Source organism: Cherax quadricarinatus, chromosome 3 (genome assembly GCF_038502225.1).
Source record: "Cherax quadricarinatus isolate ZL_2023a chromosome 3, ASM3850222v1, whole genome shotgun sequence".
NCBI lineage: Eukaryota > Metazoa > Arthropoda > Malacostraca > Decapoda > Parastacidae > Cherax > Cherax quadricarinatus.
The window spans coordinates 70,231,232-70,246,101 of NC_091294.1; the positions used below are offsets into that span (position 1 = coordinate 70,231,232).

Consider the following 14,870-nt stretch of genomic DNA (forward strand, 5'->3'; position numbering starts at 1 on the left):
AACTGTTTCAACTACAAAATAAAGTGATCGGAAATTGTTAATTTGGCCAATTTAACACAAAGTTCAAAATATTCCAATTTCAAAATAGGGTCCAGAATAAACAATGTAGGCATTCCTGGCACTAAACTAACATTTCCTCTGTTCATTAGTCATGTTTTGAGGCTTTACAAATAAATTCCATTTTGATTTTTTATTCACATAATGAATTTTTATTCACACCAAAAAATAGAAGATTTACTGCTATGCAATACTGTAATAATTGTATAAATATCATCACCATATTTGTGAATGTATATTAGACCCACCAGCTGACGTGTATTAGACGTGTGAGGTCGTTTGTTTACTCTTGAATATCGGCAAAAATTTAACATTTCCGCTACTTTGAGCTCAGTTTCAAGCCATTTCCAGTGCTAAAACCAATCAAAATCATCTCTATTTCTGTAATATGTCTTCCATTCTATCAAATGAGACCAAGAAATCGCAAATACAACTATAAAAAACATACGAAAAAACACTGCAAAGTTGCTGTTTTAATCAAAAAATCATGATTTCAGTTTTTTTCTCTCATTATACACAGTGTGCTGCAGGATGTTTTATGTGGTGCACACATACCACATAGATGTATTCTCTCATATCTAGGCCCAAATGTACCACTCACAGTTTATCAGAGTGAGCTGAGCTCATGGCGTAGATCTACGGTTTGGACACTCACCATAAAGCCGTAGATCTACGGGACGGACCCTGAAAGGGTTAAGTAGTAAAATGTGTAAATTACCTAGAATAACCCAATCAAGCCAAACAAAGTAACTCATTTCCATCTGGGTCCTTGCTTTACATAAATATTAAATACACTGCTAGCTATGAAAATGAAAATGTTCATTTCCTTGCAAATCTTACAATGTGTGGTTTACATATTATAAAATATTAATTACAAAGATGATCACTAACATGCCTGGGCCTTTTGGGCAGACTAATCCTAATTCTTACTCTATATTGGCACAGGTTATGGAGCAGTACACTTCAATATAAATTATTGCATACTGATATGAAAATTAGGTAATTGCAGTGACTAGCATTAATCAGAATAATAATAGTGTGGTAGTACAAAACATATAACAATATTACAATTAGTAAATTTAGTAATGGGAATGGTTTTATCTTGGCATGATACACTGTTTCTATAAAAGCTCCTATATTGGGAGAGTATTTCAGGCAAACTTAGGACTAATTTAAGATTTATTAGGCAATAGCTATATGTATTAGGAATTTTATGTTTATAGTCATTTGGGTGAGTGTAAGTGTAAATTAGGGGGAATTACAGATAATGAGAGTAAGCATTTTGTTTTGGACATGTTCAAGATACATTATAAAGGCAGATGATACTAATTATAATTCTGTAACAAGTAACTGATCCACAGTTCAGCAAAAATATATCTTGTGCACTTTTTTTTTTGGAGAGTGGGAGGGAAGATATATTAGCAACAAAATTTTTATGGAAGGTAGAACCTATTGGATAATTTATACGCTGGGTCAATCAGCATGCATGACATGCTGGTACAATGATGTAAGCAGTTCCAATACCACTAACACCTAAGCAATGTTTCCCGAGTGTACAATGACTTACGTGGGATTAGACCAAGTGGGTTAGGAAGAGTTGGGTTGTTTTGGGCTACAATAATGTTGGTAGAATTATTGACAATATGTAAAGTAAAAGGACACAAGTGCAACTAATGTGACATTTTATTAATCGCTGTTTCTGACACAATCAAGCAAAATAAAGGCAGCTTCATCATCTCCGAAGTATTAGCAAAAATCCACCTCAAAACTGCAAACCCTGCCGTCACATAGTCTCTGTTACACAAGAACACAACAGAGAAGGAACAATGATACAGACCTTCTCAGATCCAACCATCAACAGAAATATTTGTCTAACCTATTTTTATGCTACCCAAGTAACATTTTTTTGACCTTTTACTCATATGCAAGTTGGTTATTCTACCATATCATATTACTACTACTATTACATCTTATACATGTATTAGTACTACTACTACTACTACTACCACTAGCATTACACCTCACTCGAAGCCTATATACGCATATACCCTCTGTGTCCATGTATTGTTTGTAACGGCTTGACAAAGCTCCTGTGAAGAGCAAAAACGTTGCCACAATAAAATGTTACATTAGTTGCACTTGTGTCCTTTTACTTTACATGATTTAGGCTATGTTAAATTAGGAATAAGATCTTCCTAAGCATTCAAGCCAAATAATATCCAAAAGTCATCATTTCCCTAATATGCACAAAATTTAATTACTTGCACTGTATAAACCAACTAATATTACTAACTTTCCATTACAAATTTTCAAGAAACTCAACTTAGTCCCATAACTCAATATTTACCAAAGTGAACATAAAAGTTGCTTTAGTGAACATACAAGTTGCTTTAATATAAAGGTGACATGAATATTAGTTGTATAAGTGTACTTTACATTCTAATAAAGTTGGTAGAATTATCGACAATATGTAAAGTAAAAGGACACAAGTGCAACTAATGTGACATTTTATTGTACCAACGTTTCACTGTCAAGCCGTTACGGCTTGTCAAAGCTCCTGGAGAGCGAAACGTTGCCACAATAAAATGTCACATTAGTTGCACTTGTGTCCTTTTACTTTACATAAACATTAAGCATACATACATGACAATCTATTCTCAACTATTCTTAATAGTAATAATGAGCAATATAAATGTATATTTGAAATCAAGGTTATATTCTGCAAAAACTTTAATACAAATACTTAGAGGTACAAACTTCTACATTATAAAGGCAGATTGCTCTCACAACTAAAAATGCAAATAAAATTGTATTTTAGCCTCATTCATAACTTGAAACTTTTTTATATTGCAAATTATGTCGAATATAACTTAGAATAAGAGTTAAATGAGGAGAATGAAGAGAGATTTTCTTCACATTGGTAAAAAATCACTCGTGATTATAAGTAACTGAATAAATGTAAGAGTTTACAAAGCATTTGATCTTAAAATAGATGAAGAAAAAGGGTAATTACCTGACACATTAATGTGTTGTTGCACGGTGAAGAGGATAGTAGAGGTTGATGAAGCGGCTTCCATGAAGACGAGTGTTGAAGCAGCAGCAGTAATACTAGCCACTACTAGTGACTCCTAGTACTAGCAAGGCTCTCCACACTGCTGATGATACTACTAGTGACCACAGTCAACACACACATCACTTTCTGGCGTATAAACACTTCGAGAGAGAGAGAGAGGGTGAGAGAGGAGAGTAATACCTCACACAAGTCATGAGAGTTTTCCAGCAGTTTTAATGTTGCACTCGCCACCACCTTCTGCCCCTCATCAATACTACTCTATTAACTCACCTGCATTCTCATGCAACTGAACTGTGAAGTTAAAAGGGCTTATAATAACAAATGTTGATGAGAGAGTATCAGTAGTAGAATAAAGAACATTATATGAGCGGCAGCAGAGACTGCCTCCTCCTTCTCATTGGTGCTCCTCCAAACATTACAAACATGACGGGCTAACTCAACCTCTACATTACTCTCATCACGTACGCATATATAACACCATATTTCACATTCTCTTTCATTGTTTCGTTGTCTTTTGCTTACTTTATAATTCGCTTTCGTTAATATTTCATCTATATGAGTTATTATAGAATAAATCGATACTCAGACGGGCGTCTCAGGGACAAAGGCAAAACAGCTTCTAAAACAGATGCTGTGGCGCCTGGTTTAAATTATTATTCTCTACTAGTGTTCTGCTTTTCACTCTAATTTGATCAATTTCTCTCACCTACACTAGTTAATTAATTGTTTTTGAAGCCTATCAACTTAGTTGGAAATTTACACACCTGTTCCCAAACATCATGTTGATGATCTTGTCAATATTAATGAAGGATGGGTTTATTGGTAGCCATCCAGGGAGATATTTTTTATGAACTCCTCGTTAACAGTGTTATTGAGAGTACTCAGATTTAAAAGGAAGATTATAAAAGTTGTAATCTACAAACAGAACAGATTTAAGTGCCTAAGTTACACTGTTAAGGCCATTCATGTGTAAGGAAAAGCAGAGGACAGGAACACTGCCCTGAAGCACCCCTATGATGATAGGTAAAGTTAGTAATTTTATTTACATACAGGTACACATAAGTACAATTATCATACATAGTGTAATAATTTGATTTACGTACAGGTACACATAAGTATAATTATCATACATAGTGTAAATTATCAAGGATAGCCCCAAAAAAATCAGTGACTTATTTCCATTGGAATCCTTATCGAGGTTATGTCCTTGATGGTGACATATTGATGTCTCATTAAGGTAGGACTTTAAGTATGCAAGAACACGACCTGACACCATGATGTTCTAGTTAAAGATGGAGGATGTTGAGGTCAACTGTATCGCAAACTTACGTAAGGTCTATGAAGAGGCCCATTGGATATTTATTATTTTTAAGAGCTTCATAAGTAAGTTTATTAAGGTATATACAAACACAGTTACATAGATTATCATACAGCAGCATATGTGTAGAGAACCTGGGATAACCCAAAAAAGTCAGACCAAGTGACTTATTTCCATTGGGGTCCTTTTAATACCTTATTATTATAATATGAAGGAGATATTGTCTTATTATTATATTGTAAAGGAGATATACTATGAATAAGGTAAAACTAATTATTTATATTTACATGTGTGTTAGCAAAAAAAAATAAAAACTCATTCTCCTCCCTTTCTGTAGCTACATTCATCAGACACCTTTTGGCACTCTTCTTGAACTGGTTCATGTTATGACTGGCTTTGACATGTGCAGGCAGTCTGTTCCATTCCTTTATTGCTGTACAATAAAAGGTGTTTGAAGCCTGGCCACTGACTGTGGCTACTACAAAGTTGTGCTCTCTCCCCGTAGTATTATTATTATTATAATCAAAAAGAAGCGCTAAGCCACAAGGGCTATACAGCTCTCCCCCTAGTATTATGGTTGCTTTGGTTCCCAACCTTGACAAAATTATCCGCAAAATATTCTGGATGCTGTTTATAAGCAATTTTATAAACTTGATTTAACTTCAGTTGTTTTACTCTGTCTTCAATATTCAGCATATCCAGTTGTAATTCATCCTGGACTACATGTTCTCTTGGACCCAGGTCCGATTTATTATTCGTACTCTTTCTTCTTTCTTGGCGTGAAGCCAAACTGGCAGAGGTTGAGTATTGTGGGACACTAGGAAAGAGTATACTCACTAATGAATTATTTTTTTTTCGAAGATTTTAGAATAGGAAGCAGGCACACGACTGGTGTTGCACAGTCTTCAAGCTCTAACGACAAGTCTTTCCAACATTTTGGTTAGGAACTCCCACCCTGATATCGTGAACATCCTTACCTATCATTTTCCTCTCCTGTCATCTATGACACTGGGAGGCATAAAAACACTGAACATCAGGCATTACTGAAACTTTAAATAGAAAAATATCTAGTACCTTTCTTCTCTTTGGAGGCAGTTTAACTGCCTCCCAGCATACGCAAGGGGATATTACCAGTATACCCTTGGCTGTCTTCAAGAGAGAACTGGACAGGCACCTAAAGTCAGTACTGACCAGCCTGGCTGTGGTTCGTACGTTGGTTTACATGCTGCCAACAGTAACAGCCTGGTTGATCAGGCTCTGATCCACCGCGAGGTCTGACCATGGACCGGGCCGCGGGGACGTTGACCCCCGGAACACCCTCCAGGTATACTGGCTGTGATTCAACTCTGGCCTGAGAGGCCGCTCACAGGTCTTTGTTTCGAAGCCTTGCAGAAGTACCCTGATGATGTCATTGAAGCTACGGGTTCTTTCCAGCCTTTCATTGACCTGTAGATAGATAATTATCTATCTTGATTATAATCAATTTTTAAGTTCCTTTATTATTTAATTATTCAGGTTTATGGAGGAGGTATGAGTTTGGTGAATCATCAAAGGAAGCAGTTGTTCTGCCAGCGAAATCATAATGTAGAGAATATTCCACTGACTAAGAATGCCCTGTACCCCCACTGTCAACTGGCTCTCTATCAGGTCAGCATCTGGGTATCTGCCCATGATCCACTTGTTCTGAGGATTTTTTTTACACAATTTCCTAAATGTAGAACGTAAAAATTAATAATATAATAACTGCGCATTAAAATGTGATGCTATTTGGACACATTTGTAATTTGTGGGCACTGGTTATCGTAGGTAATTCAACTAATAATCCCACGTCTTTTGGCCAAATTGGGGTTTTCCGGCTGAATTTGTAATAGGGACCCGTATTAACGTCCACTGCTGAAGAATTGGGACAGGGAATTTGCGGGACCTCAAGGATTACGTGTGAATGCGGAAGATAAGGGATACGACCTTCACTCACAGGGAAGTGTGCCATTAGTCCTTGTATTTAGATCTCTAACTGGCCAGTGTAGGGTCTAGGTGTCAGGCAGGTGGTGTGACTCATCTACAGTAATTAACAAGTAAGTAGTAGCACGAATTTCTTTTGTGTACTCAGCAAGACTAATCATATACAGTCCACAACTTTAATTTACCGGAGTAGCTGGTTTTAATATTGTAATTATTAATTTAATGTCATGTCTAGCTTTTTGTGAGAGTGGTAGGGAGTGAGCACCGAGGGATTACAGTCCAGCGACGTACTGTGACTAAAGTCCCACTTATCTCACCCACATTACTTGCAGGTAATAATTCAGATAATACCCTGTAAACCTAATGCAGGTAATTTGCTCACGTAATAATAATAATAATTCACATAGCTAGTTTGGAATGGGGAAATATTCCATGAAGCGGAGAAGTGCCACTTTGCCTCACGTGACATAGATCTTATATCTGGTTCATGCGGAGGTCGGCTCCAGTTTTTTCTATCCATACCTGGAGAGTTCCGGGGGTCAACGCCCCCGCGGCCCGGTCTGTGACCAGGCCTCATGGTGGATCTGGAGGGATGTTCACCAGTGCTGAGGAAAGTTTGGAGGGCTTTTGTGCAGGAGTTTGTATGGGATTGCCTGAGTATATTGACCCGTATGAGGATATTTCTTTACCCTTATCTCTAGTGTTTCCTCTCCCCCGATTCTTCTTTACCTATCCCCACTTCCTCCTCACCCCTGGTGGGTCCTTACCTGTGAATCCCCATCAAGGATATTTCAGTAACACGATCTCTGATGCTTGGAATATCAAGTTCTTCCCGCATATTTAAAATTTTGGCAGTACGAGGGCATCCTAGAATGATCCTCATTCAAAATTCAAAATTCAAACTTTATTCTCTATAAGTATTACAATGCTGAGTTTACCGAATTTGGTTATTGTGTGGTTTACATGTAGTAAAATAATAATTACAGGGAGGGATCCCAATCATATGTAGCATCTTGCCTAGAAGGGGAGTAGGAAATGAATGGTTGTCTAGGGCAATTGGTGTAAATTGCTGGCTAGACAGATACTGCAAGGAACTTGCAATCCCATTCATTGACAACTGGAACAACTTTTATGGCAAACATGATATGTATGCAAGGGATGGGGTTCATCTCTCTGGGGCAGGGGTGGTAGCACTTGCAGACTCGATTGAGAAGGCCATTGGTGAAATGCCTATGATTTTAAACTGATGGAAGATAGAGGTATGGGTGTGTGTGGGAAACAAGCAGGTTGCAACACTAGGGTTGGAAACAGTAAATGTATAAAAGGCATTCAGCATGAAGTTATAAATAAAGACAATAGAACAGGTCAGCAAACAAAGGGGGACAGCAGAGGGCAGCAAGGGACTAGCTCCCTTAAGGTTTACTATACTAATAGCAGGAGTGTTAGAAATAAGATAGATGAGCTAAGATTAATTGCAAGTGCAGGAAACATAGATATTATTGCTATAACAGAGACCTGGCTCAATCTGAAAGATAGAGAGATGCCCTCTGAATGTCACATACAAGGCTATAAATTATTCCACACTGACAGGGTCAACAGGAAAGGTGGTGGAGTAGCGATGTATGTCAGAGACAATTTAAATTGTTGTGTTAGACAAGATATTAAATTAGAAGCGTCAGCCACTGAATCTGTTTGGTTACAGCTTCTCGAGGGCCGAGAAAAACTAATTTTGGGTGTGATTTACAGGGCCCCAAATCTTGATAGGGAGTGCAGTAAACTTCTATGGGACGAAATTCGTAAGGCATCTACATACGAAAATGTTGTGCTAATGGGAGATTTCAACTATAGACAGATTGACTGGAGCAATTTGACAGGAAATTTAGAGTCGGGTGACTTTCTTGATACGATCCAGGATTGTTTTTTAAAACAGTTTGTGACAGAGCCAACTAGGGGAAATAACCTCCTTGACTTGGTTCTTGCCAGTAGGGAAACACTAATTAATAATCTTGAGGTTAATGATGAGCTTGGGGAGAGTGATCACAAATCACTCAGTTTTAACATATCATGGAATTCCCCTAATAATGGCAATCAAGTCTCCGTCCCTGACTTTCGCTTGGCTGATTTCATAGGACTGAAAAATTACTTAGGTGGGCTGAACTGGAATGACCTGACTAGGGGTCAGGTAGGTGGTGATGGTTGCCGATATGATGCTTTCCAGGGCATAGTTCTAGCTGCTCAGTCAAATTATGTTCCAAATAGGGAAATCAGATCAAACAAAAATGATCCTAAATGGATGAACAATAGATTAAAATATCTGATTGGTCAAAAGAGAGGCATATATAGGCAAATCAAAAGAGGAGAGGGGCAATTAAGAAATCGATATATTCAGTTAAAGAGAGAAATAAAAAAGGGAATTAGAAAAGCAAATAGAGATTATGAGGTTAAAGTTGCAAGAGAATCGAAGACTAACCCAAAAGGATTCTTTCAGGTATACAGAAGTAAGATCAGGGACAAGATAGGCCCACTCAAAAGTTCCTCGGGTCAGCTCACTGACAGTGATAAGGAAATGTGTAGAATTTTTAACACATACTTCCTCTCAGTTTTTACACAGGAGGATACCAGCGATATTCCAGTAATGATAAATTATGTAGAACAGGACGATAATAAACTGTGCACTATTAGGGTCACAAGTGACATGGTCCTTAGGCAAATAGATAAATTAAAACCTAACAAATCCCCAGGCCCTGATGAACTGTATGCAAGGGTTCTAAAGGAATGTAAAGAGGAGCTTAGCACACCTTTGGCTAATCTTTTCAACATATCACTACAAACTGGCATGGTGCCAGATAAGTGGAAAATGGCAAATGTGATACCTATTTTCAAAACAGGTGACAGGTCCTTAGCTTCGAACTATAGACCAATAAGCCTAACCTCCATAGTGGGAAAATTTATGGAATCAATAATTGCCGAGGCAGTTCGTAGCCACCTTGAAAAGCATAAATTAATCAACGAATCTCAGCATGGTTTTACAAAGGGGCGTTCCTGCCTTACGAATTTATTAACTTTTTTCACTAAGGTATTTGAGGAGGTAGATCATGGTAATGAATATGATATTGTGTATATGGACTTCAGTAAGGCTTTTGACAGGGTCCCACATCAGAGACTATTGAGGAAAATTAAAGCACATGGAATAGGAGGAGAAATTTTTTCCTGGATAGAGGCATGGTTGACAAATAGGCAGCAGAGAGTTTGCATAAATGGGGAGAAATCAGAGTGGGGAAGCGTCACGAGCGGTGTTCCACAGGGGTCAGTGTTGGGCCCCCTGCTGTTCACAATCTACATAAACGACATAGATGAGGGCATAAAGAGCGACATCGGCAAGTTTGCCGATGACACCAAAATAGGCCGTCGAATTCATTCTGACGAGGACATTCGAGCACTCCAGGAAGATTTGAATAGACTGATGCAGTGGTCGGAGAAGTGGCAGATGCAGTTTAATATAGACAAATGCAAAGTTCTAAATGTTGGACAGGACAATAACCATGCCACATATAAACTAAATAATGTAGATCTTAATATTACGGATTGCGAAAAGGATTTAGGAGTTCTGGTTAGCAGTAATCTGAAACCAAGACAACAGTGCATAAGTGTTCGCAATAAAGCTAATAGAATCCTTGGCTTCATATCAAGAAGCATAAATAATAGGAGTCCTCAGGTTGTTCTTCAACTCTATACATCCTTGGTTAGGCCTCATTTAGATTATGCTGCACAGTTTTGGTCACCGTATTACAGAATGGATATAAATTCTCTGGAAAATGTACAAAGGAGGATGACAAAGATGATCCCATGTATCAGAAACCTTCCCTATGAGGATAGACTAAGGGCCCTGAAACTGCACTCTCTAGAAAGACGTAGAATTAGGGGGGATATGATTGAGGTTTATAAGTGGAAGACAGGAATAAATAAAGGGGATGTAAATAGTGTGCTGAAAATATCTAGCCTAGACAGGACTCGCAGCAATGGTTTTAAGTTGGAAAAATTCAGATTCAGGAGGGATATAGGAAAGTACTGGTTTGGTAATAGAGTTGTGGATGAGTGGAACAAACTCCCAAGTACCGTTATAGAGGCCAGAACGTTGTGTAGCTTTAAAAATAGGTTGGATAAATACATGAGTAGATGTGGGTGGGTGTGAGTTGGACCTGATAGCTTGTGCTAACAGGTCGGTTGCCGTGTTCCTCCCTTAAGTCAATGTGACCTGACCTGACTAGGTTGGGTGCATTGGCTTAAGCCGGTAGGGACTTGGACCTGCCTCGCATGGGCCAGTAGGCCTTCTGCAGTGTTCCTTCGTTCTTATGTTCTTATGTTCTTACCACTAGAACGCCTAGCATGGCTAGGCATTTCGGGCAGACATATATTAAATCTTAGGTTTAAAATGTTACAAAATTATGAGATAAGTTGGTATTATGGCTAAGTGACTAAATACTAGTTGTGAGTTTAGCAATGTGAATGCTTTTGTTTTGGCACTATACATAGTTTCAGTATTGGAGTATCACAGGCCAACTTTTGACTAGTTAAGATTCATTATTTTGAGATTGAGATTGATATTTCTGTTTATGGTCAAATGGGTGATTGAGTGTAAGTGTGAACCACCAGGTGGTATTCGTATTATTAGTTGACAGGGTGTATCAGGGAGATAAGATGTTTTCTGATGGTAGTTTTGAAGGTGATGAATGTGTCTGCAGTTTTGGAATTTTCAGGTAGGGTGTTCCAGATTTTAGGGCCTTTGACATACATTGAATTTTTGTAAAGGTTTAGTCGGACACGGGGAATGTCATAGAGATGTTTGTCTGGTGTTGTGCCTGTGGGTTCTGTCACAACTATCAAGAAAGCGTTTTAGGTCAAGGTTAATATTGGAATTTAAGGTCCTGTAGATGTAGATTGCACAGTAGTAAGTGTGGATGTACTGAACAGGGAGTAAGTTTAGATCTATGAAGAGTGGGGGGGTGTGTTGCCAGGGATGGGATTTAGTGATTATTCTTACTGCGGCTTTTTGTTGGGTTATTATTGGCTTTAGGTGTGTTGCTCCAGTTGAACCCCAAGCACAGATAGCATAGGTGAGGTATGGATATATAAGTGAATGGTATAGTGTCAGAAGGGCAGTTTGCGGCACGTAGTATCGTATCTTGGAGAGGATCCCAACCGTTTTGGATACTTTTTTTGGTTATGTGTTGGATATGGGTGCTGAAGTTCAGGTTGTTGTCGAGGTATAGGCCTAGGAATTTGCCCTCATTATGCCTGGTAATTAGAGTGTTGTCGATCTTAATGTTAATTTGCGCATCTCCTGCTCTGCTACGAAACATAATGTAGTAGGTTTTGTCAACGTTAAGCGTAAGTTTATTGGCTGTCATCCAAGATTAAGAGATTTCGTTCGGATTTTTAACCCCGGAGGGTTAGCCACCCAGGATAACCCAAGAAAGTCAGTGCGTCATCGAGGACTGTCTAACTTATTTCCATTGGGGTCCTTAATCTTGTCCCCCAGGATGCGACCCACACCAGTCGACTAACACCCAGGTACCTATTTGCTGCTAGGTGAACAGGACAACAGGTGTAAGGAAACGTGTCGAAATGTTTCCACCCGCCGGGAATCGAACCCAGGCCCTCCGTGTGTGAAGCGGGAGCTTTAGCCACCAGGCCTCCAGCCAGCTCCTCATTAACAATGGTGTTGAGGGTTGCAAGATTAGGGTGAGAGATGACATAAGTCGTGTCGTCAGCAAAGAGAATGGGGTTCAGGTGTCGAGATACGTTTGGAAGATCATTGATGTGTATGAGGAAGAGCAGGGGACCAAGGACACTTCCCTGCGGAACTCCAGTATCAAGGGGCTGTGTTGTTGATGCTGTGTCTTTAATGGTGACATACTGATACCTATTAGTAAGGTAAGATTTGAAATATGCAAGCGCATGGCCTCTTATACCATAATGGTCAAGTTTGTGGAGTAGGATGCCGTGGTCTACTGTGTCAAAAGCTTTTCTTAGGTCAATAAAAATTCCTAGTGGATATTCCTTATTTTCCAATGCTGTGTAAAGCAGATCTAGCATTTTTATGATTGCATCGTTAGTGCTTTTATTTTTCCTGAATCCAAATTGGCAGGGGTTGAGTATGTTTTGTGCCGTTATAAATGAATATAGTCTCCTGTGCACGAGTTTCTCAAAGATTTTGGATAGCAATGGTAAGTTTGATATTGGCCTATAGTTGTTTAAATCTGTAGGGTCACCACCTTTATGTATTGGTGTAACCCTTGCCGTCTTGAGTAGTTTCGGGAAGGTGCTATGCCGGAAAAAAAATCCCCCCCCCCCAGTACCAACAATACCACCAGTCCGATAACATTCTTCTTTGCAAATATACAGGGTCTAAAGCCAGCAACAAACAACAAAATACCTTTCATCCGTGGACTGCTTGCAGAGGCAAAGGCAATGTTCGCGGCTTTCACTGAGACCCACATAAAGGATCACTTGGACAACGAAATATGGATCCCAGGTTACAACCTATACAGATGTGACAGAGTGAACAGGCAAAAGGGGGGGGGGGGTTGGCCTGTACATTGCAGAGTCACTTGTTTGCACAGAACTGCTAAATGCCTCAAATGATGTAGTGGAAGTTTTAGCAGTAAAGGTCGAGAACCAAAACCTAGTCATTGTGGTAGTCTACAAGCCTCCGGATGCAACATCCCAGCAATTCCAGGAACAGCTGTTAAAAATTGACCACTGTCTGGAAAACCTTCCAGCTCCTGCACCCAACATCTTGCTCCAGGGGGATTTCAACTTAAGGCACCTAAAATGGAGGAATATAGCAAATAATATTGTTGCAGTAATAACACCAGGAGGCAGCTCTGATGAAAACTCACACTCACGCGAGCTTTTAAATCTCTGCACAAAATTCAATTTAAACCAGCAAATAATAGAGCCTACTAGACTGGAGAATACACTAGACCTCATCTTCACTAACAATGATGATCTGATAAGAAATGTCACCATATCAAAAACAATATACTCAGATCACAACATAATTGAGGTTCAGTCATGTATGCGCGGAGCCCCAGACCGACATAATGAGATTAGTCACGAGGGAGCATTCACCAAATTCAACGTCAATAACAAAAACATAAAGTGGGACCAAGTAAACCAAGTCCTAACCGATATAAGCTGGGAAGATATACTAACCAACACAGACCCCAACTTATGCCTAGAACAGATTAACTCGGTGGCACTCGATGTATGCACAAGGCTTATTCCTCTAAGAAAAAGGAGGAGTAGATGTAAAACAGAAAGAGACAGGCGTAAAAGAGGTCAATATATCTGAAATGCGTAGGGAGACACTGGTCAGAGAAATAGCAAGCATCGAACTTAAGCTAAAAGAATCCTTTAGGAGTCAGGAATCGCGGGAAGAACTAAAAGCCATAAATGAAATCGAAAGAAACCCAAAGTATTTCTTCTCCTATGCCAAATCAAAATCGAGAACAACGTCCAGTATTGGGCCCCTACTTAAACAAGATGGGTCCTACACAGATGACAGCAAGGAAATGAGTGAGCTACTCAAGTCCCAATATGACTCAGTTTTTAGCAAGCCGCTAACCAGACTGAGAGTCGAAGATCAAAATGAATTTTTTATGAGAGAGCCACAAAATTTGATTAACACAAGCCTATCCGATGTTATCCTGACGCCAAATGACTTCGAACAGGCGATAAATGACATGCCCATGCACTCTGCCCCAGGGCCAGACTCATGGAACTCTGTGTTCATCAAGAACTGCAAGAAGCCTCTATCACGAGCCTTTTCCATCCTATGGAGAGGGAGCATGGACACGGGGGTCGTCCCACAGTTACTAAAAACAACAGACATAGCCCCACTCCACAAAGGGGGCAGTAAAGCAACAGCAAAGAACTACAGACCAATAGCACTAACATCCCATATCATAAAAATCTTTGAAAGGGTCCTAAGAAGCAAGATCACCACCCATCTAGAAACCCATCAGTTACACAACCCAGGGCAACATGGGTTTAGAACAGGTCGCTCCTGTCTGTCTCAACTATTGGATCACTACGACAAGGTCCTAAATGCACTAGAAGACAAAAAGAATGCAGATGTAATATATACAGACTTTGCAAAAGCCTTCGACAAGTGTGACCATGGCGTAATAGCGCACAAAATGCGTGCTAAAGGAATAACAGGAAAAGTCGGTCGATGGATCTATAATTTCCTCACTAACAGAACACAGAGAGTAGTCGTCAACAGAGTAAAGTCCGAGGCAGCTACGGTGAAAAGCTCTGTTCCACAAGGCACAGAACTCGCTCCCATCTTGTTCCTCATCCTCATATCCGACATAGACAAGGATGTCAGCCACAGCACCGTGTCTTCCTTTGCAGACGACACCCGAATCTGCATGACAGTGTCTTCCATTTGTG

At 39.4% G+C, this 14,870-nt stretch overlaps 1 protein-coding gene across 7 annotated transcripts in view; it reads right to left on the minus strand.

The window, feature by feature from the left end:
- The window catches only part of LOC128705515 (uncharacterized), a 246,038-nt gene extending 242,364 nt beyond the window's left edge, over positions 1-3,674 (minus strand). For 4 of the 7 annotated variants that reach the window (XM_070092288.1, XM_053800705.2, XM_053800711.2 and 1 more), the window contains exon 1: positions 3,071-3,674. In XM_070092288.1, the coding sequence (XP_069948389.1) occupies positions 3,071-3,079 (9 nt within the window). In that variant the 5' untranslated portion in view covers positions 3,080-3,674. The remainder of the gene's footprint in view (positions 1-3,070) is intronic. The other 3 variants (XM_053800688.2, XM_053800681.2, XM_053800687.2) reach the window with 2 other exon arrangements.
- Between the last annotated feature and the right edge of the window lie 11,196 nt (positions 3,675-14,870).